Source organism: Saccopteryx leptura, chromosome 4 (genome assembly GCF_036850995.1).
Source record: "Saccopteryx leptura isolate mSacLep1 chromosome 4, mSacLep1_pri_phased_curated, whole genome shotgun sequence".
Classification (NCBI taxonomy): domain Eukaryota; kingdom Metazoa; phylum Chordata; class Mammalia; order Chiroptera; family Emballonuridae; genus Saccopteryx; species Saccopteryx leptura.
The window spans coordinates 130,643,885-130,666,974 of NC_089506.1; the positions used below are offsets into that span (position 1 = coordinate 130,643,885).

At 37.4% G+C, this 23,090-nt stretch overlaps 1 protein-coding gene and 1 pseudogene across 2 annotated transcripts in view; one reads left to right on the plus strand and one right to left on the minus strand.

The window, feature by feature from the left end:
- Positions 1 to 23,090, plus strand: part of AP3B1 (adaptor related protein complex 3 subunit beta 1) — a 315,994-nt gene that overhangs the window by 87,458 nt on the left and 205,446 nt on the right. For both annotated transcript variants that reach the window (XM_066381706.1, XM_066381707.1), the window contains exon 7: positions 1,363 to 1,545. In XM_066381706.1, the coding sequence (XP_066237803.1) occupies positions 1,363 to 1,545 (183 nt within the window). The remainder of the gene's footprint in view (positions 1 to 1,362; positions 1,546 to 23,090) is intronic.
- LOC136404533 (U2 spliceosomal RNA) lies at positions 10,537 to 10,709 on the minus strand (annotated as a pseudogene).

A 23,090-nucleotide genomic window follows, 5' to 3' on the forward strand; every position in this document is an offset into this window, starting at 1 on the left:
AGTGGTTCATGCAGAAGATATCAAAATATAAAGTTGAAAACACAAACTTCCTTTCCCTATCAGTAGCAAATAGAAAATTATATATATAATACATTTTTACTTATTTCACACAAATAGTCAATTCTTTACTTTTTCTACTGAGTTGCATACATGCTGAGACGAGCAGGCACCAGTACATGGGCAGGGCTGGAGTCAATAAATGCAGCTTCACGTTTATACTGATCGGTAATTCATAAAATCCCCACAGGAATGAAACTTGTTTAGCATAATGGCAAGTCTATATTCTGAGCTGTTTTCTTTCAATTGTATTATTGGTTGCATATTAATAACCTAAATGTCAGCCAAATAGAGGGACAAACATTAAAAATATGAATATCATTGTATCTAATATTTTTCAAAAAGTACCATTTCAGTAAGTTCTATTTCTATTTAATTGCTTATTTTAAGTCATTGGGGAAATTTTAGATACCGAAAATGAAGATCCCTAGTGTTCAGAAAGAATATGATATTAATTTATTTTTTCAAAACCATTTTATATTGTTAGCTAACTGTACATATATCAGTGGCACATATATAGAAATATTTGTATATTGTATATTTTTCTTAGCTTGTACCTTAATGCCAAAGAAAGCTTGATTTTACTACTTTGTGAAATCATGAGAATTCAAAAGTAGTGTTTATGGTTCATTAATTACTCTCTGAGAAAGCTGCCTTTTGTTGGTAATACATTATTTCAACTTATGCACATTGTTACATAAATGATAAAAGTGTACTAACATTTTAGCCTATGTTTTCTTTGTAAATAAATTATATTAGCAAAAACAGGTGGATTAAAATGTTTAAGATAGTAAAGTGTTTTTGTTTCAAAAATATTTATGAATTTCTTACATTTTAAGATAAATTCACTGTGAAATTATTGTCATTCTCATTGTAAACTGACATGGTGTGGTCCTTATTGTCTTGATTCTTTTTCTGAATATTGTCATATACTAAATAATGAATATATATTAGAATATAGGTTAGCTCTAACAATGAAAAATGTACATGATGAATATGTTTAATTCATGTATGAATAATTTATAGAAATGTAACCTGGTGAAATAAGAAATTACCTGAATTTCTGATACTAATACTTTAGAAAAATGCTAACTTTGTAGACATGTTACAGCTCTTAAAATTATTCTTTGAGGGAGTGGCACTTTAAAATTTGTATTTAAACATTTGTAATCATTTATTAATTAAATGAGTGAATACTTTAAATACTGATTGTCATAACACTGATTGCCCCTCTTTAATGCCTGTGTAGAATATTTGATGAAGGGGAAACTTTTTTTAATGAGTTACTATTTCTTTTTTTTCTAGCTAGTAGCTGGAAGTGTTGTGATGGCTTTTGAAGAAGTATGCCCGGATAGAATAGATTTGATACACAAGAATTACCGCAAGCTATGTAATTTACTAGTTGATGTGGAAGAGTGGGGACAGGTTGTTATCATCCACATGCTAACTCGATATGCTCGCACACAGTTTGTCAGTCCTTGGAGAGAGGTAAGTACTGAATAGTATTTCACTTTTAAAATATACCAAGAAAATGGATGAGTTTTAAAAATGTGTATAATGTCACCCCAATAAATTTAATAAAAAAATAAATATGTGTACAAAAATTAAGAGCGAAAAATATAAGAACCTATGTATTAAAGATCTCATTTTTCTCATGTTCTTTTGGAAAGCAGGAAAACAATATAAATGCAAGGATAATTGGTTATTGTTTTGGTAATGGTTGATATAAAATCTAGGTTATTTTACTTAAAAATCAAAGTATGTTTTGAGTTTTCATATATAAAAGTCTTGTGCCACATAGGACTCTTAAATTGATGCAGTTTTACTAGCCATCTGTGCTTTTATTTTGTAAAGTTATTTTATCATTGAGCAAATTAAAACTTTTTATGGCACTTATGCTAGATTAAGTAACATGTCCATGCTGTAGATGTGTTGGCTTTTTCATAAAAATAGCAACTTTGGTAAGACATTTTGTTGCTAATAGCTAGTTCTTTGATTTCAGCCAGTTCCTTTCCAGAATGCTATTCAGGTATTTTTTTTTTTTCTGTCATGTAGGTTATAGGTAATATTGCCTTATCTAGCCAACTGTCACCATTTAATGAAAGTTTTTATTTTACCTTTTATTCACCGTTAAATTATTTTTAGTGTCTTTATGCAAATTACCCTTTGATTTCTGTCATTATGTAGAAATTGTAGTTAAAATATATACATTCCTTACCATATCTTCTAAAAATATGTAATGAACTTTTTAATCTGTCTTTGTATTTTGTATATTTATTTGTGTTTTTGTTTCATGAGTTTTCATATCATTTTAGATAAAATACATCTTTAAAGCTATTTGCAAAACAAAGAAGTTTTACATTACCATATGTATTTATTCTTTTGACCGGAAATTGGAAATACAGGGGTTGTATACAGGCTTTATTTTTACATGTGAAATCTATGAAGCTTAATTATTACAAGGATGAGATGAACTCTGAATATTGTCCTGGTACACCGAAATTAGGGCTAAATAATTTCTTATTTTTGCCACTTATTTGCCATTTGACCTAGGCTTTATTCTAAATGATGTGGTTAGTAGACTAATACAGTAGCGTTCAAGTGCGCACCTCTGCCCTCAGGAGGCTGCAGCACTGCCGCGGGGGGGGGGGGGCAGCCCGGTGGTTGCTCCAGGCTGCAGGGTGCTGGACTCCGGCGCTGCCTTTGCCTGGCTTTCCTGAGCAGTTTTGCATATGATTTTCTTTGAGAACGATTTCTTGGCTAAAAGAAAAGGGGAAAAAAAACCCCAGTAAAATAAAAGCTGTGTAAAGGTTTAGCTAAGTATAATATGTTTTCTTTTTTTTAATTTATTTTTTTTCATTTTTTTGAAGCTGGAAACAGGGAGAGACAGTCAGACAGACTCCCGCATGCCCGACCGGGATCCACCCGGCACGCCCACCAGGGGCGACGGTCTGCCGACCAGCGGGCGATGCTCTGCCCATCCTGGGCGTCGCCATGTTGCGACCAGAGCCACTCTAGCGCCTGAGGCAGAGGCCACAGAGCCATCCCCAGCGCCCGGGCCATCTTTGCTCCAATGGAGCCTTGGCTGCGGGAGGGGAAGAAAGAGACAGAGAGGAAAGCACGGCGGAGGGGTGGAGAAGCAAATGGGCGCTTCTCCTGTGTGCCCTGGCCGGGAATCGAACCCGGGTCCTCCGCACGCTAGGCTGACGCTCTACCGCTGAGCCAACCCGGCCAGGGCTATAATATGTTTTCTTAACAAAATTATCGAAACATTTCAAGTACATGGTGAAATCAATGTCTTCCTTTTCATAACGTTCTTGGTAGACCTTTTAGAGGCAATTACTGTTAACCATTTAAGTTCAGTTCTAGTCTTTATAAATGTTACTTTGGGTAACACATGTCACTTTATTAATTAGTCTATTGATTTTTATTGAATTTATTGGAAGTGACTGGTTCACAAAACCATACAGGTTGCAAGTGTACAACTCAACAAAACATCATTTGCATACTGTATTGTGAACCCATCACCCAAAATAAAGTCTCTTTTTGTACTTTTTTTATCCTCTTTTTGTCTACTTCTACTTGTCCCTATCCCCTTTTTCCTGTGGCTATCACCACACTGTTGTCTGTGTCTATGTGATATATAATATATATAACATATATAAATATAATATATAATACATTTATATATATTTTTTTTACTTAATCCCCTCACCTTCTTTTATTCAGTCCCCAACCCCCTCCCCTCTGATAGCTATTGGTCTGTTGTCTGTGTCAACTGATTCTTTTTTGTTCATCAGTGTATTTTGTTCATTAGATTTCAAAATGATATCAGTTGATGCCAAAATAATCAAGAAACAAGCTAGTGTCTCTTTGGATAGATATATGTTCTGTTCAGTACCAGTGGAAAAGATTTGAAAGGTCAACCATTACTATAGTATTAAAAGTAAGCGGTTGTCAATGATATCAGATTTTCAGTTCAAATACATTTTACAAAATTAAAGTTCAAATGGATTATCATCTTTAGACCACGTCCATGCTCAGTTTCACTGAACCCATTTCATACTTTCTCTGTGGCTAGTTACCATTCCATTTTACAGAGAAACTTCTGAGTGAGCAGTCCAGTCACTTTTAGTCTTGAAGACTTTGTTGCATCCAACTTTTTAGGATTACATGTGGTAATCTTAACTTTAACAGTTGGCAAACTGAATTATAAAGCAACGTTTGACCATACCTGGAAGCAACTGAGAAGTATTTGGCATTTATATCTGCTTTCATTTTTCACTTCTCATGTTGTAAAAAGCATGCCATGAAGAAAAGAACTGTTAAAGAAAATTATAGAATGGAAAGATATAGTGGGACAATTGGTACTGAATTGTTACCATTCTTTTTTATCCTTTTATATCAACACTTGAATATGGTTTTTTTCATGATATTAGCAGAATAGAAAAATGTTGTTATAAACTAGATTACCTTAATTCTGCGGGTTACGTAGCTACACCAAGGCAGGATACAGAAGAAATTTTAAGAGGAGATTTATTAATAAGCCAAGTACATATGACTTACATGGGGTATAGCTAACCCAAATCATGCAGCCTCGAATATAGCTCTGAGGCTAGTTATATAGACTTGATCACATACAGGTTGCAGGAAAAGGAGAGGGAGCATGACACAATAGTCAATTACCAACAAGCTTACATTTATCTATAGCAGGGGTCTCAAACTCGCAGCCCGCCGAACAATTTTATGCGGCCCGCAGACTAATCCATGAAGTTCAAAATATTTTGGATAAAATTAAGTAAGCCTAGGGGCCTACTTGTATTTTTCATTTCTCTAGCATCCTAGCTAGATATTAGCTTAGTTAACAGCAGTTGTGATGCAAACTACAGTTTCTGGTCGTTTTGTGACACTGAGTAAACTGCATGTACGATTGTGCTTGTTGTACTGATTTTTTTTTGTTTTCAATTGCAGTGAGAAAAGTGTTGCGTAACAGTTGCCTTTTGTAGACCTAGTGCGGCCCGCCAAATGGCTGTGATCTTGCTCTGCGGCCCACATGCTGAGTTGAGTTTGAGACCCCTGATCTATAGGATCTATTAAAAGAAAAAACATTCCTACATATTAAAATTTACAAGGTAACACAACAGTGATAAATGTCGTTTTATATATTAACACAGTAGCCATAAATGTTTTACATATCAAAGATATTTCCAAATCTTCTAGGGTCATTGCCACACAGTGAAAAGTTTTAGTTTAGGATAAGGAAATAGTTCCAGGATGCAGGTTTTTCAAGCAAGGGGGAGTGGGCTCGTGATCCCTTTGTCTAGATATAGTCACTCTCAGGATTCCCAAGAGGGGAGGAAGAGTTAGAATCAGTGTAGGATATGTAAACATTGTCTCCTGAAGGATCTTATTGAAGGGGAAGAGGAAGTTTTCAGATAACCTTTGTCTATTTTGTTGTCTAGCAAGTAGTGGCCTCAGTCCTTCCAAAGAACTATAGTTAATTTATGACTAGATGACCCAATTGTCCCTGTAAGCCAGGAAGCTCCCACATTCTTCTCCCTCCACTCTCCACAAAAAGGTGGGGGCAAGAAGCCTGACTTTTCCTTTGTAAAATGGCGTTGCCAATACTAAGTTTTATAGTTCTTTGGCACCTTATCACAGTGTTTGTTCATTATAGTATCCCCACCCCCTTTTCATTAAGAGGCATAAGTCACTTGTATAAATGCTATGTGAACATCACTTTATTTTATATAAAGGGCCATTTGTTTTGAAGTGAAAGAATTTGGATGTATGAACACAGTATCACTAAACCAATCTGTTGACTAAAATTATATAAAATAAAGAAGTGCCTAAAATAGCAAATTTGTTGACATTAAGAAGTTTCCTTCTCAATACTAAGAGAAAATGTGAAAAATAATACTGTTGATACTTTGTAGTTAGCAATGTTTGCTGTACTTTCCTATGTAGTATTTTATACCCATTTTGTAGATGAAGAAACTGAGGCATATAGTTTTTATTGACTCATGTAAGACAATATTGCTTTTAGAAGGTGGAGCCAGAAATATAAATGGAGCAATCGAATGCCTAGGTCAACATTCTTTTCTTTATATTCTATTACCCCATAATTTTTAAATTAATGTATCTTTGTGCTTTCCTTAATAAGTTTCTGTGTGTTTGTTTATTCTGTTCCAGTTGAAGCTAATTTTGAAACCTCCTCCCCATCCATAGTACTCAGGCATTGCAACCGGTTAACAACCATAATTAAATTTGCTTTTAACAAAGAAAGAAAATGTTTCTCATTGACTTCTTTAAAACCTTGGAATCCAGGGGAGTCTGAAAAGACCAGAGTAACAGGCTTTATTGTAAGGAAGAAAGGAACCCTGCCGGGCACTTACTTCTCCAGTACAGACTAGGGGTGAATTATATAGTGTTTGGGAGAGCCTGAGGGGATACTGAGTCAGAAGTTCTGGTATGTTCTCTTTTACATACCAAGTTTGATGGTTTCGGCTTCCTGGAACGCTCCTTCTTGTGGCAGGTTGACCATCTTCCTGGAACTCTTGTGCTCAGGGGCGATTGTCCAGTAAGTAAGAGTGAGGTCACGCAGTCAGGCAGAACAACCAAAGGGCAGTTGGAAGTTTTGGTAAATTCATATATCTATCAAGAACATTTTTTTGTGTTTATGGGCTTAAAGGGTAGTAAAATTGCTTTTTGAGGAAATAAAAATTAGAAATACTTTTTGAGATGAACTGATGTACATGCTTTTGTCAATAAGTTATCAAATGAACACATCATATACAAACATTTCTTCAGGGGCAGAAGAGATTTTTAATTTAGTTTATTTTGACTGTTTATATGTAAATGTATGATTTGAGGTACAATTAAGTATTGACAAAGTAAATTGCAGTCATATCAATTGCAGTGCATTTTCTATAATTTTTCTAACTGACATCTTTGATGATAAATAGTGGAGGCCAAGTCAAAGCTGATTATACAGTGCACTAGGAATTCAGGGGCTGTCAGGGAGAAGACCAATTGACTTTAAATTTACATATTAATGAGAAGATTTGTTAAGAGGGTACTTGACTATAGAAAATAACAGTGTATTTATAGGGCACGACATTTTATAAATAAAGCTGATGCAGGAAAATGGAAATTAAACCTTTTAGGTTAATAAATTCAAGAGATTGCAAAAAATGCATATTTCCATTTTTATTTTCTTAAATTTACCCTACTCTTTGCAGTCCACATGAGTTTCTTTGTTTTTTTTTTTTTTTTTATTCTAGGTCAAGTTTAAATAATTTTCAAGGATATAGAATTACCTAAATATTTTCTTTTTGTCATTCAAGCCTATTATGGGAGACTACTTGAAGCACAAAGTAAGTCTCTAAGATTAAAGCTCCTTTTTTAGAAGTAAGGGACTTCAGAAAGTGCTATAAAACACCAAGTAAATTCTAAGACTGATTTTAAAATAAACCCCTTTGGTGGCTTTATTTATTAATTATAAACTAAAATAAAACCTTGGCATTAGGGCCTGACAGAAATGACTCTAATTTTATTAATCTAGCTTTTTCAAAGTTGAACTTTCTTAAGGAGATGACAGTTTTGCAAGAGATATCAAAATATTTTACTTTACTACTTGAAATTCTTTATAGTCACCGTTCTTTTTTGCGTATGAATCCAAGTAAAATAATTCTGACAGTCTGTATACCTTTAAAAATTTGGAGTGATTAATCTACTTTTACGTCTCTCAATATATCAGTAATTCCATTACAAAATTTTATATAGTTGTAAGAAAGTTCCAAGATTAAAATTTTGTTTAAAGTATTTTTAAGATAAGTTTTCTAAACTTTTTAGGGATAGCTATAAAATACAAACTCATCAGAACACAAAATTCATACACTAGATATAATTCTTTCTTTTTTTTTTTTCTTGTATTTTTCTGAAGTTGGAAACAGGGAGGCAGTCAGACAGACTCCCGCATGCGCCTGACTGGGTTCCACCCGGCATGCCCACCAGGGGGTGATGCTCTGTTGCAACCAGAGCCATTCTAATGCCTGAAGCAGACGCAATAAAGCCATCCTTAGCACCCGGGCCAACTTTGCTCCAGTGGAACCTTGGCTGCGGGAGGGGAAGAGAGAGACAGAGAGGAAGGAAAGGGGGGGGGGGAGGAGTGGAGAAGCAGATGGGCGCTTCTCCTGTGTGCCCTGGCCAGGATCAAACCTGGGACTCCTGCATGCTAAGCCGACACTCTACCAGAGCCAACTGGCCAGGGCTACATATAATTCTTTTTTTTTTTTTGTATTTTTCTGAAGCTGGAAACAGGGAGAGACAGTCAGACAGACTCCCGCATGTGCCCGACCAGGATCCACCCAGCACGCCCACCAGGGGGCAACGCTCTGCCCACCAGGGGGCGATGCTCTGCTCCTCTGGGGCGTCGCTCTGTTGCGACCAGAGCCACTCTAGCGCCTGGGGCAGAGGCCAAGGAGCCATCCCCAGCGCCCGGGCCATCTTTGCTCCAATGGAGCCTCGGCTGCAGGAGGGGAAGAGAGACAGAGAGGAAGGAGAGGGGGAGGGGTGGAGAATCAGATGGGTGCTTCTCCTGTGTGCCCTGGCCGGGAATCGAACCCGGGACTTCTGCACGCCAGGCCGACGCTCTACCACTGAGCCAACCGGCCAGGGCCTACATATAATTCTTGATTATAATTTTTTGAAAATACAAGGTACTTTGGGAAAGGGTTCCAAACTCCACATTTAGGTTCTTAGGATCTAAGTGTTAGAGATCTTTTTTTGTTGAAATTTAATTTTCTTACAGGTTAATTTTCTATGTAAATTTTGTATTTACTAATGCACTATTTTTTTAATCTTATTTTTCTGTGGAACTTTTAGAAAAACTAAATAGTGAGGAGTTGTGGTAGATCCATGCTTTATAACGGGTTAGAAACGGATCGCTTGTGAGCCAGATGTGGCTCTTTTGATGGCTGCATCTGGCTCTCAGACAATCTTTAATAAAAAATATAATAACGTTAAAAATATAAAACATTCTCATGTATTACAATCCATTCATTTCCTACCGCTCATGTTCATGATTACGGGTGGCTGGAGCCAATCACAGCTGTCCTCTGGGACAACACCAAATTTTTATTGGATAATACATAACGTACATGGGTCGTTGTATGGCTCTCACGGAATTACATTTTAAAATATGTGGCATTCATGACTCTCTCAGCCAAAAAGGTTCCCGACCTCTGCTCTACAATGTGAATAAAAAAGTTTTTGTGTGCTCTTTCAGTCAACTGTTGATGAAGGATCAATGCACATTTTAACGGGAAACTGGGTATCATGTGTTGTTGAAATGTCTCCCCTTCATCCATTAGTTATAAAACTTTCATTTTATAGACATTATTCTTTTTCTTCTTAATTTATTTTTAATTGGAATTTTCTTAATTCATGAAGTTCTTTTTAAAAAATGTTTTGTATTTTATCCAAGTAACATGTACATGGTTTTTAAAAAAGTTAAATTATTTTACAGGGCTGTAGGAAACAGTTTTTGTGGAAATATTCTGATTGGGATTCTGGGAAATTTTTTTTTTTTCTGACAGATTTACTTCAAATACATTATTTTGCCTTTTTTCATTATTCCTTCCTGTAGTGTATATGTGATGATTAAAGGTACAGTAGCCATTTTGCAAACATGAAAATAAAGCCATACTCTGGGAATGGAATGAACTAAAAAAGGCATGAAGACTTTTTTTTTTTAATTTTACTTTTTTTAGATGAGAGGAGGGGAGAATATGAGGCAGACTCCTTGCATGCTCCCCGACAAGGATCCACTTGGCAATCCCATCAGAGGCCGATGGTCGAGTATTGAGTTAGGTTTAGTGCCTGAGGCTGATGTGCCCCAGTTGAGCTATCCTCAGTACCTGGGGCCACGCTTGAAACACTTGAGCCACTGGCTTTAAGAGGGGAAGAGGGAGAGGTGGGGGAGAGGGGAGAAGCAGATGGTCACTTCTCCTGTATGCTCTGACTGGGAATTGAACCCAGGACTTCCATATGCCGGGCTGACACTCTGTCTGCTGAGCCACCAGCCAGGGCTGCATGAAGACACTTGACCTAAGGCTGAGATTGTGCTTCATGAATTGATGTTTCAGCCCCCACTAACAGAAAGCTCTCAAAATGATTTTATTTATTTATTTGTTTGTTTATTTATTTTTTGTATCTTTCTGAAGCTGGAAACGAGGAGAGACAGTCAGACAGACTCCCGCATGCGCCCGACCGGGATCCACCTGGCACGCCCACCAGGGGCGACGCTCTGCCCACCAGGGGGTGATGCTCTGCCCCTCCGGGGTGTCGCTCTGCCGCAACCAGAGCTACTCCAGCGCCTGGGGCAGAGGCCAAGGAGCCATCCCCAGCGCCCGGGCCATCTTTGCTCCAATGGAGCCTTGGCTGCGGGAGGGGAAGAGAGAGACAGAGAGGAAGGAGGGGGGGTGGAGAAGCAAATGGGCGCTTCTCCTATGTGCCCTGGCCGGGAATCGAACCCGGGCATGCCAGGCCAACGCTCTACCGCTGAGCCAACTGGCCAGGGCCTCAAAATGATTTTAAACTGATAAGAACAGATACTACACTTGATCTTAGCCAAAAGGCCGAGAAGCGATTCAAAATGATTTTAGAAACAGCAAACTAAGGGCGCTAGGACAGTGAAATGTAGACAAAAACTAGTGAGGAGTCTACACGTGAAAGACTGGAATTTGAAGGTGTGAAATGTGTGAATTTGTAGCTTTTTGGCTAAGGGTACCTTCTGCCCAGTCCCATATAATACATGGTAAAAATCACAGTCTTGCTTAACCAGGTATCAGAATACTAATTTTACAGCTGACAGAATACCTAAAAAGTATTGGTATTGGAACTTGGGGGAAGTTTCAGAAGGGTGGAGGAATCTCTAAAGGAGGAAACCTCTGGAAATGATGTAAACACCATCCGAATCCTTGGCTAACCAGTAAACATGCATGTGTGGGGAAGGCTGCAGTGAATTTAGCAAAAAGGCAGCAACTGGAAGATAAAAGAACTAAGTGGAAATTTCACTTGCTGGCCAAAGTAGGACAGACAGAACTTGGAGTTTGACACCATTACAAGTCCTGTTATAACAAATATGAATATACTTCAGAGGAATGTAACATAAGAATTTTATAGAGTGTGACTGATGATATCCAGAATACAATTTTAAAAAAATTAGTGACCATTAAAAACAGAGGAATAACTGATGCTCAAGAGAAAACGCAAGTAACAGAAAGCAAGCTCCAGATATTGAAGAAGAAGCAATTATCAGACATACAGCAGGTATTTTATATATATAGATATCTATATTTGTATCTATATAGGTATGGCAAAAATATTAAAAGCAGTATACATAGTTGTATTGAATTAATAGATGAGGAATCTTAACAGGAAAATGATATTATAAGAAAGAACCAAATTGGCCCTGGCTGGTTGGCTTAGTGGTAGAGCGTCAGCCTGGCTTTTCGTTGTCCCAGGTTTGATTCCTGGTCAGGGCACTCAGGAGAAGTGCCCATCTGCTTCTCAACCCCTCCCCTTTCACTTCGCTCTCTTTTTCTTGCTGTCTATGGATGGTAGCTGGAATCATGGATATGAGATTAAGGAAGGTTTTTGTTTTCCTTCCTTCCTTCCTTCCTTCCTTCCTTCCTTCCTTCCTTCCTTCCTTCCTTCCTTCCTTCCTTCCTTCCTTCCTCCCTCCCTCCCTCCCTCCCTCCCTCCCTCCCTCCCTCCCTCCCTCCCTCATTAAGGAAGGTTTTCGTCTCCCTCCCTCCCTTCTTTCCTTCCTTCCTTTCTCTTTCTCTCCCCTTCTATAACCATGGCTCTATTCGTTTCAGGGATTTGGTCCCATGGTGCTGAGAATGGCTCCATGGCCTCCGCCTTGGGCACTAAGAATAGCTTGGTTGTAGAGCAATGGAGCAATGCCCCAGATGGGTAGAGTATTGCCTGGTATGGGGTTTTCCAAGTGGATCCTGGTCAGGGTGCATGTGGGAGTCTGTCTCTGCCTCCCCTCCTCTCACTTAATAATAATAAAAAGAACCAAATAGAAATTCTAGGGCTAAAAATAAAATGATTAAATGAAAAAATATACTAACTGGGTTTAACAGCCAAAAGGGGACTGTTAAAGAGTCAAGAAGCCTTAACAAAGATCAGTAGAAATTTCTCAATGTGAATAACAGGCAAAAACAACAACAACAAAGAAAGTGAACAACCTTAGAACCAAGTGGAACATTATCAAACAGAATGAAATACTTATAACTGAAGTCCCCAAAAGAGAAGAAGGAGTAAATGGAACAGAAATAATATGTGGAGCAATAAAGCTAAAAAATATTTAAATTTAGTTTTAGAAAATCAACGAAACAAGCATATAGATCCAGGAACTCAATAAACTCCCAAGCAAAAATAAGTGAAATCACACCTATGTATATCATAGTCAAACTTCTGAAATCAAGTAAGAAAACTTAAAAAATAGAGATAAACAATGTATCATATAGAAAGGAACAGTGGTAACGACTAACTGCTGATTAGAACTGATAGAGTCTGGAAAACAATGGATATCACCTTCCCATTGTTGAAAGAAACAAAAAACTGTCAATAAAGAATATATTGAACCAAACCATCTTTAAAAATAAAGGTGGAGCCTGGCAAGATGGTGGCACAGTGGATAGAGTGCTGGCCTGGGATGCTGAGGAAACCCTGAGATCATTGGCTTGAGTACAGGTTTGCTGGCTTGAACATGGGATCATAGATAGGATTCCGTGGTCTCTGGCTGGAGCCCAAGGTTACTGGTTTGAGCAAGGGGTCACTGGCTCAGCTGGATCCTCCCGCCCCCAAAAGTATGTGTGCAAAGCAATCCATGACAACTAAAGTGCTGCAACTATGAGTTGATGCCTCTCATCTTCCCTTCCTGTCTGTCCCTGTATCTCAAAATAAAATAAAATACTTAAAGTAAAGTGAAAAATAAAGGTGGAATGAAAACATTTTCAGATGAACAAACTTTAAAAATTTATACATAGGAGAACTGTTTTAGAAAAAATATAAGAAATGGTTTAGATTGAAATGATAATAGATGGTAATTTGTAACTGTATAATGGAGTAAAGAATAAGCAAAATGGTATATGTTGGGTAAATATTATAAATTACCCTTTTTAATTCTTTTAACATAGTTTCTGTAACCTTTCTCTCTCTCGCTCTCTCTTGCTTTGTCCTTTCCATCCCTCCCACCCTTCCTCCCTTCCTTCCTTTCCCCCTTCCTTTCTTCTTTTCTCCCTTCTTCTCCTCCTTGCCTTCCCTCCCTCCTCTCCTCCCTCCCTCCCTTTCTCCTTTCCTTTCTTCCTCTCTTCCTTTTTTATTTGTCTCTGGCTGTCACAGATTTCACTTGCTTATGTTTGAACTCGGAACTTTTTTGTACACATGGCGTTATAACCTTCACGTCGCTGGCTCAAGCAAGGGGTTACTTGGTCTGCTGAAGGCCCGCGGTCAAGGCACATATGAGAGGGCAGTCAATGAACAACTAGGGTGTCGCAACGAAAAAAAAAAACCCTGATGATTGATGCTTCTCATCTCTCTCTGTTCCTGTCTGTCTGTCCCTGTCTTTCCCTCTCTCTGACTCTCTGTCCTTGTAAAAAAAAAAAAAAAGAGGGAATCCTGGGGGCCAGCAATGACCAAATGAAAATAACGGGCTTGCTCTCATCTGGTTCTGCTTTAATGCCGGGAACTGGTTCTGCCAGCAAATGCTGGGTTTCCTTGATCACCCTGCGGGGCAGCCCGGCCATCTTGTCAGATCCCAAGTTCGGCCTCTGGTCTAGTCTCCGGCTCTGCTCGCCTCACAACCAAGTCGGGATTTTTGATAATTCATGCAAACTATGTGTACTCATTTAATTCTTCTTTGAAAAAGATAGTAAATCCCTGCTTTGCTTACCTCATTGGGTAGTTTTAAGGATTCAGTAAGATATTTGGAAGTGCTTTCATAATATTAGAGATTACTTCAGCTGAAGTTGCATTTTTTCATATGCTTATTGGCCATCTATGTCTTTGGTCCATTCAGGTTTTTGCCTGTGTTTTAATTGAGTTGTTTACTTAATGAGTTTTCAGAGTTCTTTGCATAAATGCCCTTAATTAGATGTGTTTATTCCAAATATTTCTCCAAGTCTGCGGCTTAGATTGGCTTTGTCTTAGATATTATCTTTCACACATCAGACATTTTTTATTTTAATTAAGTTTTGCTTATCAATTATTTCTTTCATGGATCATGTCCTTGGTGTTGTATCTAAAAGTCATCATTACAGCCAAGGTCATTTAGATTTCAGATAGGTTATCTTCTAGAATTTAATATATTTTTAAGGTATCTATTTATCTATAAATCTTTTTGAGTGAATTTTTGTGATGGTTCTAAGGTCTATGTCTTCATTCATTATTTTCTGCATGCAGATGTCCATTTGTTCCTGCACCATTTTTTTTTTCATTCTTCTGAAGCTGGAAACAGGGAGAGACAGACAGACTCCCGCATGCGCCCGACCGGGATCTACCGGCACGCCCACCAGGGGTGACGCTCTGCCCACCAGGGGGCGATGCTCTGCCCATCCTGGGTGTCGCCATGTTGCGACCAGAGCCACTCTAGCGCCTGAGGCAGAGGCCACAGAGCCATCCCCAGTGCCTGGGCCATCTTTGCTCCAATGGAGCCCTGGCTGCGGGAGGGGAAGAGAGAGACAGGGAGGAAAGCGCAGCAGAGGGGTGGAGAAGCAAATGGGTGCTTCTCCTGTGTGCCCTGGCCGGTAATCGAACCCTGGTCCTCCGCACGCTAGGCCGACGCTCTACCGCTGACCCAACTGGCCAGGGCCCCTGCACCATTTTTTGAAAAGACTGTCTTTTCTCTATTTTATTTCCTTTGCTCATTTATCAAAGATAAGCTGACTGTATATTCATAGGAGTCTATTTTGTGGTTCTCTGTTTTGTTCCAGTAGTCTGTCCTTCCACTAACATCACTGTCTTTTTTTTTTTTTTTCTTTTTGGCAGAGACAGAGAGAGGGACAGACAGACAGGAAGGGAGAGAGATGAGAAACATCAATTCTTCGTTGCGGTTCCTTAGTTGTTCATTGACTGATTTCTCATACGTGCCTTGACCACGGGGGCTACAGCAGACCGAGTGACCCCTTGCTCGAGCCAAATGAGCCCGCGGTCAAGCTGGCGACCTCGGGGTCTCGAACCTGGGTCCTCCACATCCCAGTCCAACGCTCTATCCACTGCGCCACCGCCTGGTCAGGCAACATCACTGTCTTAATTACTGTAGCTTATAATAGATATTGAAGTGAGACTCACTGTTTAAATTTTTAGTAATGGAAAAATTTAAGCTCGCACTAAATTGAGCTAAGAGTCTGATGAATCCCTGTATACACATCACCTAGCTATAATTTTAATCCTACCCTTTTCCCACTTATACTCCTAGATTTCATATAAAATACTAGATATTATATAATTTCATTTATATCTACTCAAAATGTGTTCTTTTTATTTTCCTTTTTTTTTTTTAAGCATGTGTTTGAGAGATAGAGACAGGAAGGCAGAGAGATGAGAAGCATCAACGTGTAGGTGCATCACTTTTTTTGGTTGTTCATTGATTGCTTCTCATATGTGCCTTGACTGGAGGTCTCCAGCAGAGTGAGTGACCATGGGCTCATGTCTATGATCCCATGCTCAAGCTGGTGACCCCACGTTCAAGCCACTGAACTTGGGGTTTCAAATGTGGGTCCTCAGTGTCCCAGGCTTGACACTCAATGTACTGTGCCACCACTGGTCAGGCTCAAAATGTAATTCTAAAGTACTATCTTCATTTTAAAGAAACTAAAAAGCTTTCTCAAATATAAGTTGGTTCTATTTTCCAAATGAGAGAATTAAAGCTTTTTTTTTTTTTTTTTTTAAACAGACACAGAGATTGAGTCAGAGAGAGGGATAGACAGACAGGAAGGGAGAGAGATGAGAAGCATCAATTTTTCGTTGTAGCACTTTATTTGTTCATTGATTGATTTCTCGTATGTGCCTTGACCATGGGGCTACAGCAGACCAAGTAATCCTTTGCTCAAGCCAGCGACCCTGGGTCCAATTTGGTGAGCTTTGCTCAAGCCAGATGAGCCCATGCTCAAGCTGGCGACCACGGGGTCAAAAACCTGCGTCTTCTGTATCCCAGTCCAATGCTCTATCCACTGCGCCACCGCCTGGTCAGGCTAAAACTTCCTTTTTTTTTTTTTTTTAGTTCAGCTTATATGCATACTTTTTAGAAAGATGGACAAGGTAGTCTATTGTTATATATAACTTCATTTTATACACACATTTTTTTAAAAAACTGAAATTATTGGGGTGACACTGATTAACAAAATTGTGCAGGTCTCAGGTCCATAATTCTTACAACACATCCTCTGTACACTGTATTGAGTGTTCACCTCTCACCACATTCAAGTCTTTGTCAACACACAGATATTTTAAATGTAGACTAATAAGTCATTTATTTATAAATACAGCTTTTTATACTCATTTTATGAATTTTATTACATACATTTTATGTATTTGTGTCCTCAGTAATGAGGGTTCCTTTTTGGGTCATTTACTAGTTTTCCATTAGGATGAATCTTTACTTCTATTATTTGAGATACACATCAACTTGGACTATAGATTTGATGATGTCATAGAAATATTTAGTCTTCTAGTACGCATTCAGATGATAGCAGATTTACGTGGAGTCCTTCTGTAAGGAAGACTTGACTTATTTATATTTTTGTCATTTATTTATATAAGGATGGAGTCTAATATTTATTCTTGGGTTATAAATTAATATTACTAATATTTTTTTGCTGAAAAATTTCAGATTCATTCTAAGGGCATTTGTTTAAATAGTGATGTTCTAGATTTATTTTAATTGTCTAGCTTTAGAACCAGCCATTTTTCCAAGGTGCAAAAGAGTAGGTCTTATGGGTTTATTAATGGTTTTTATATCAGTCACATTTCTGTCAAGTGGTTCCATCCTTTTGCAATAGCCACATTGAAAAGGGGTTTAGAAAAATTGTCAACATAAACCACAATATAAAATGTTTTAAATAATATCCATAAGAAACCCCAGTATGATAATGCTTCATTTCTTTAGGCTCAATGAAAACAATGTATAATCATTGATTTTTTTCTTTTTTTTACTCTCTTGATGCAAACTCATCTAAAACAAATTTCTATTTGTCCCTTGACAGAGCAGCAAGATATTTCTTAGTATACTCCTCTTTTTAAGTTATACCTTTATTATCTTTGTATCGGGAAACCAGACTATTAAAATGATTAAAATTATATGCATAGTATTCTCTGAATAAGGACTTTATTTAAAATACTATCTAAAGGCTTCATAACAATTGTTACAACTAGTACAAGAGTCTTTTCTTCTCAGTTCCAAAGTCACAGATGTATTACATAAATTGAGACTGTAATATCAATTTATGGATAAGAAGTATTTTAGCATGCTCAGAATAAGTTAAAAAATATTAACTAGTTCCACTGAAAATATTTCTGAAATACTGCTTTCAAATACACATGGATGTATATTAGAGTTGGTTTATGTACATTGGCATACTAATTTGAGGAAATGAGAACTTCTTTCTCTAAATGGATTTTAACATCTTTGAAATCCATTTTATTATTTTTATCTTTAGTTGATTAAACATCTTTCTTACTATATCTTGTTTACTTTACTTGTTTAACTTTGGTGTTTCTGGACAAGGTGAAAAGAAAATTTATATCATTATATTACATTAAAATGTTACTAATTATTATTTTAAACTCTTCAAAGTTATCTAAGATACAGAGTCATCACTTTACTTATTTAATTATCTGGGCTATTATCTCTAAGAGAGAAGAAATCTTCCTCCATCTGATCCATCCAAATATTACACTTATAAAATTAGTCAAAGTCAGATTTTAAGAGTGTCACCTTAACTTTAGAAGTGGATCCTGAAATTATAGTGCTTTATATCAAAATGATTTTTAAAAAGTGATTTGACTTTTTATAAAAATAATACCAGGTTGAAGTCCCTGCTAGAAGCTCGATCTTATCACTTTATCTCTTGAATGTATTTATTTATCTGTAGTTATTTCACAGTCCATTTTAAATTTTAGTCTTTAGTCTTCATTTTTTAGCTTTGTTTTTATTATTTTAATATATAGTTACATCGATGTCTTTCTTTCCTTATACATACTAAAGTTTTGTTTGAAGTGAAAGTACATGGTGGTATGTACATATGTCAGAAACGAATGGCTTCATGCATTTTCACAAACTGAACACACCTATGTAATTAGTACTCAGGCTAATAAGCAGAGACTGTAATTATACTTTAGCAGCCTCCCTGTTGATACTTTAGAGTTGATATTCTACTTTCCCTCTGAAATAGTAACAATATCCTGATCCCTTGATGACACTGCCTTTGCTTATTCTCTCCTTTCCTCCCTTTTTTCCTTCCTTTATGAAAAGTTATAGTAGTTTGAAATTTTGGATGAAGGTTTGCTTGTGTAATATTACTAGGTAAGGGTATCAACAATCTGAATTCATTTAATCACCTCAGTTATGGATTGATATGATTAAACATGTGTTTTAATTTTACCATCTTTATTCCCTAGGTTATAGACTCTTAGCTTTTAAACTAAAGTCTAAGCGAGTTAGTAGGAATTTTGCTTTTTTGGTGGATCCCAACCTTTAGCTTTTGTAATGTAGTTTTGTCAATTGGCGCAAAGCTTACTGGACTTGTAGGCTTATCAGCCACCTGTTACGTAGTAGCACATGCTATTTAGGGGAAGGCAATCAATAACGTCAATCAGATTTCTAGGTTTACTACTATTTCTGGGTCTTGCCTACATACCTTATGACTGTTCTTTTAGCTCTTTTGAGCCTTCAAACAGGTATGTTTCATTTTTTCCCCCTAGTTCTTCTAGTTCTCACTGGAAGGGAAGTTTCATTTGCCTATGGTATGTAGCAATTACTGGGAGCAGAACTCTATAATCCTATATTACCTATTTTTAAAACGTGACCTTACCTGACGTGGTGGCGCAGTGGATCAAGTGTTGACCTGGAATGCTGAGGTCGCTGGTTTGAAACTCCTGCTTGCCCTGTCAAGGCACATGCGCAAAACTATGAGCTGATGCTTCCTGCTGATCCCCGCCCCCATCTTTCTCTCTCTCTCCTCTCTCTAAAATCAATGAGTAAAATCTTAAAAAATAAATTAATCAATATTTGTAACACTTATATGATATAGATATCCCTTTTACAGATGAGTTAATTGAGACTAGGAAAGTTCAAGAAATTTGTCATGGTTATTGGTCCAGCACTGATACCGCAGTGGGTGACGTAGTATACGCATTCTAGTTATGTACATCTAGCTTCCATTCTGTTTGGGTTCATGTCTCTTTTGATGGATTGAAAACCTGAGACAACATAGCTGGTAGTAATATAGATTCAGATATAAACTTATTGGAAACTGGTTTCTATCCTATATGGAAGCCTTATTTTTTCATTTTATCAACCTCATACAAATATTAATCTTTCATTTTTCAATTAATTATTTCCTTTTATATCAAACTTAGAAAAGTATGCAGTTGGTATATACAGCTAGTAATTAGTGGACCTAGATGTAAAAAGCTATGCCATGATAATCTCATGCAGAACTAGTTGAAGTTTCATAAAACATTTAAGAGAACATTTTCTTTGAGGGGACTATACTTTGAAAGAATAATTTATATCAATAACTATTATAAGTATTAAGCAACATATTCTTTATGTTTCTTAGCCCATAATCCTATTGTTAGAACTTAATATTTCAAATAATCCCTTTCATTTTAAAAAATTATACTAATTTAATATTAAATGTGAAGAAAAAGTTAATTTATACATCTTTAACATACCATGGTATATTGATTTGTAGGAATTTTTATTAATAGCTGTTCAAATCTTTGAATCTTATGTGGGTTTCACAGGTAAATTCTACCAAACATTCAAAGAAGAATTAATACCTGTCTCTCTTTAATTGATTCAAAAAATTGAAGAAGAATGCTTCCAAACTCATTTTATGAAGCCACTATTACTCTGATAACAAAACCAAATAAAGACATTAAGACAAAAGGAAAATTATAGGCCAATGTTCTTGATGAACATAGATAAAAAAAATTCTCAATAAAATATTAACAAACCAGATTCAAGAAAAAGTGGGGTTTATTCCAGGGATGCAGGGATGGTTCACATTCAGAAATCAATTAATTAAATACATCATATTAACTAAATAAAGGGTAAAATCCATATGATCACCTCAGTAGATCCAGGAAAAGCATTTGACAAAAGTCAACATTCTTTTATGATAAAACTTCTGAACAAAATGGGTACAGAAGGATTATATCTCAATGTAATAAATGCCATTATGGCAAACCTACTACTGGTATAATGGTGAAAAGCTGAAAGCCTTCTAGATAAGGAAGAAGATGAGGATGTCCACTATCACTGCTTCTAGTCAATCTAGTATTGGAAGTCCTGTCACAGCAATCAGAAAAGACAAAGAAATAAAATTCATTCAAATTGGAAAGGAAGAAATAAAATCTCATTATTTGCAGATGATACTTTATATAGTATGTCCTAAAGATGCCACTAAAAACTACTAGAATTAATAAATGACTTTACTAAAGTTGTAGGACAGAATTAACATACAGAAGTTTGTTGCATTTCTTTATACCAATAACAATCTAAAGAAGAAATGAAGAAAACAGTCCCATTTACAATTGCATTGAAAAGTATAAAATACCTAGGACTAATTTAATCAAAGAATTGAAAGACCAAATATTTCCGGAAAGCTTGAAGACATGGATGGGCCCTGGCCAGTTGGCTCAGTGGTAGAGTGTTGACCGGGTGTGTTGTAGTGCCGAGTTCAATTCCCAGTCAGGGCTCACAGGAGAGGCGACCATCTGCTTCACTTACCCTCCCTGTCCCCCTTTTCTTTCTCTTTCTCTCTCTCTCTCTCCCCCCCCCCCCCCATAGTCACAACTTGATTGATTTGAGCACGTTGACCTGGGGCACTGAGGATGGCTCAGTGGAGCCTGCACCTTGGGCACTAAAACTAGCTCAGTTGCCAGCATGGCCCCAGATGGGCAGAGCATTGGTACACATAGGGGTTGCTGGGTGGATCCTGGTTAGGGTGCGTGTGGGAGTCTTACTTTAAAAAAACAAAAGACATTGATGAAACAAATTGAACAAGATACAAATAAATGGAAGGATATATACCTTGCTCATTGCTCATTGATTGGAAAGATTAATATTGTTAAAATGTTTTTACTACTTAAAGTAATGCTATACGGATTTAACGCAATCCCTATTAGAATACTAATATTCTTTCTCTTAGAAATAGATCAGCTAATCCTAAAATTTATATGGAACTACAGAAGACATCAAATAGCCAAAAAAATCTTGAAAAAGAACAAAGTGGGAGGTATCTCACTTCCTAATAGCAAACTCGATTACAAAACTACAATAATCAAAACATCATAGTACTAGCATAAAAGATATATAGATTAATGGGATATAACACAGAGTTCAGAACTAAATTCTTACTTAAATGGTCAATTAATCTATAATGAAGGAAGAAGGATATACAATGGGGTAGAGACAGTTTCTTTAACCTGACCAGGTGGTTGCACAGTGGATAGAGCGTCAGACTGGGACATGGAGGAACCAGGTTCAAAACCTTGGGGTCGCCAGCTTGAGCGTGGTCTCACCAGCTTGAGCGCAGGGTCATAGACAGGACCCCATGGTCACTGGCTTGAAGTCCAAGGTCAGTGGCTTGAGCAAGGGGTTACTCGCTGTGCTGTAGCCCTACAGTCAAGGCACATATGAGAAAGCAATCATTGAACAACTAAGGTGCCACAATGAAGAGTTGATGCTTCTTATCTCTCTCCCTTCCTGGCTGTATGTCCTTATCTGTCCCTCTCTCTGTCAAAAAAATAAAAAAGTCTCAGCCCTGGCCGGTTGGCTCAGTGGTAGAGTGTCGGCCTGGCGTGCAGAAGTCCCGGGTTCGATTCTCGGCCAGGGCACACAGGAGAGGCGCCCATCTGCTTCTCCACCACTCTCCCTCTCCTTTCTCTCTGTCTCTTCCTCTCTCGCAGCGAGGCTCCATTGGAGCAAAGATGGCCCGGGCGCTGGGGATGGCTCCTTGGCCTCTGCCCCAGGCACTAGAGTGGCTCTGGTCACAACAGCGCGACACCCCGGAGGGGCAGAGCATTGCCCCCTGGTGGGCGTGCCGGGTGGATCCTGGTTGGGCGCATGCGGGAGTCTGACTGTCTCTCCCCATTTCCAGCTTCAGGAAAATACAAAAAAAAAAAAAAATAAATAAATAAAAAAGTCTCTTCAGTAAGTGGTGTTGGCTAAACAGAACAGGTGCATGAAAAAGAATGAAATGGGACCAATTTCTTACACCATATAGAAAAATAAACTTAAAGTGGATTAAAGACTTAAATGTTAGACCTTGAACCATAAAACTCCTAGAAGAAAACATAGGTAGCAAACTTTTTGACATTGTTTTTAGCAATATCTTTTTGTATATATCTCCTCAAACAAAGGAAACAGCAACAAAAAAAACGAGACTACATCAAACTAAAAAGTTTTTGCATAACAAAGGAAACCATCAGCAAAACAAAGACAACCTACTGAATGGGAGAAGATAGTTACAAATACTACATCTGATAAAGAGTTATCCAAAATATGTAAAGAACTAATACAACTTAATGCCAAAAACAAAAACCAGCAAAGACAAAAAAAAGTCCAGTGCATAGCATATTAGCTAATTTATTATATTGTTATAACAGTAAATAAATATGTACAAATAACTTTTACCTAATTTACTATTTTTTCTCCTTAGCTTTGTTTATTAAAACTTTTTATTTTAAGATAACTGTAGGCTTATATGCAGATATAATAAATAATATAG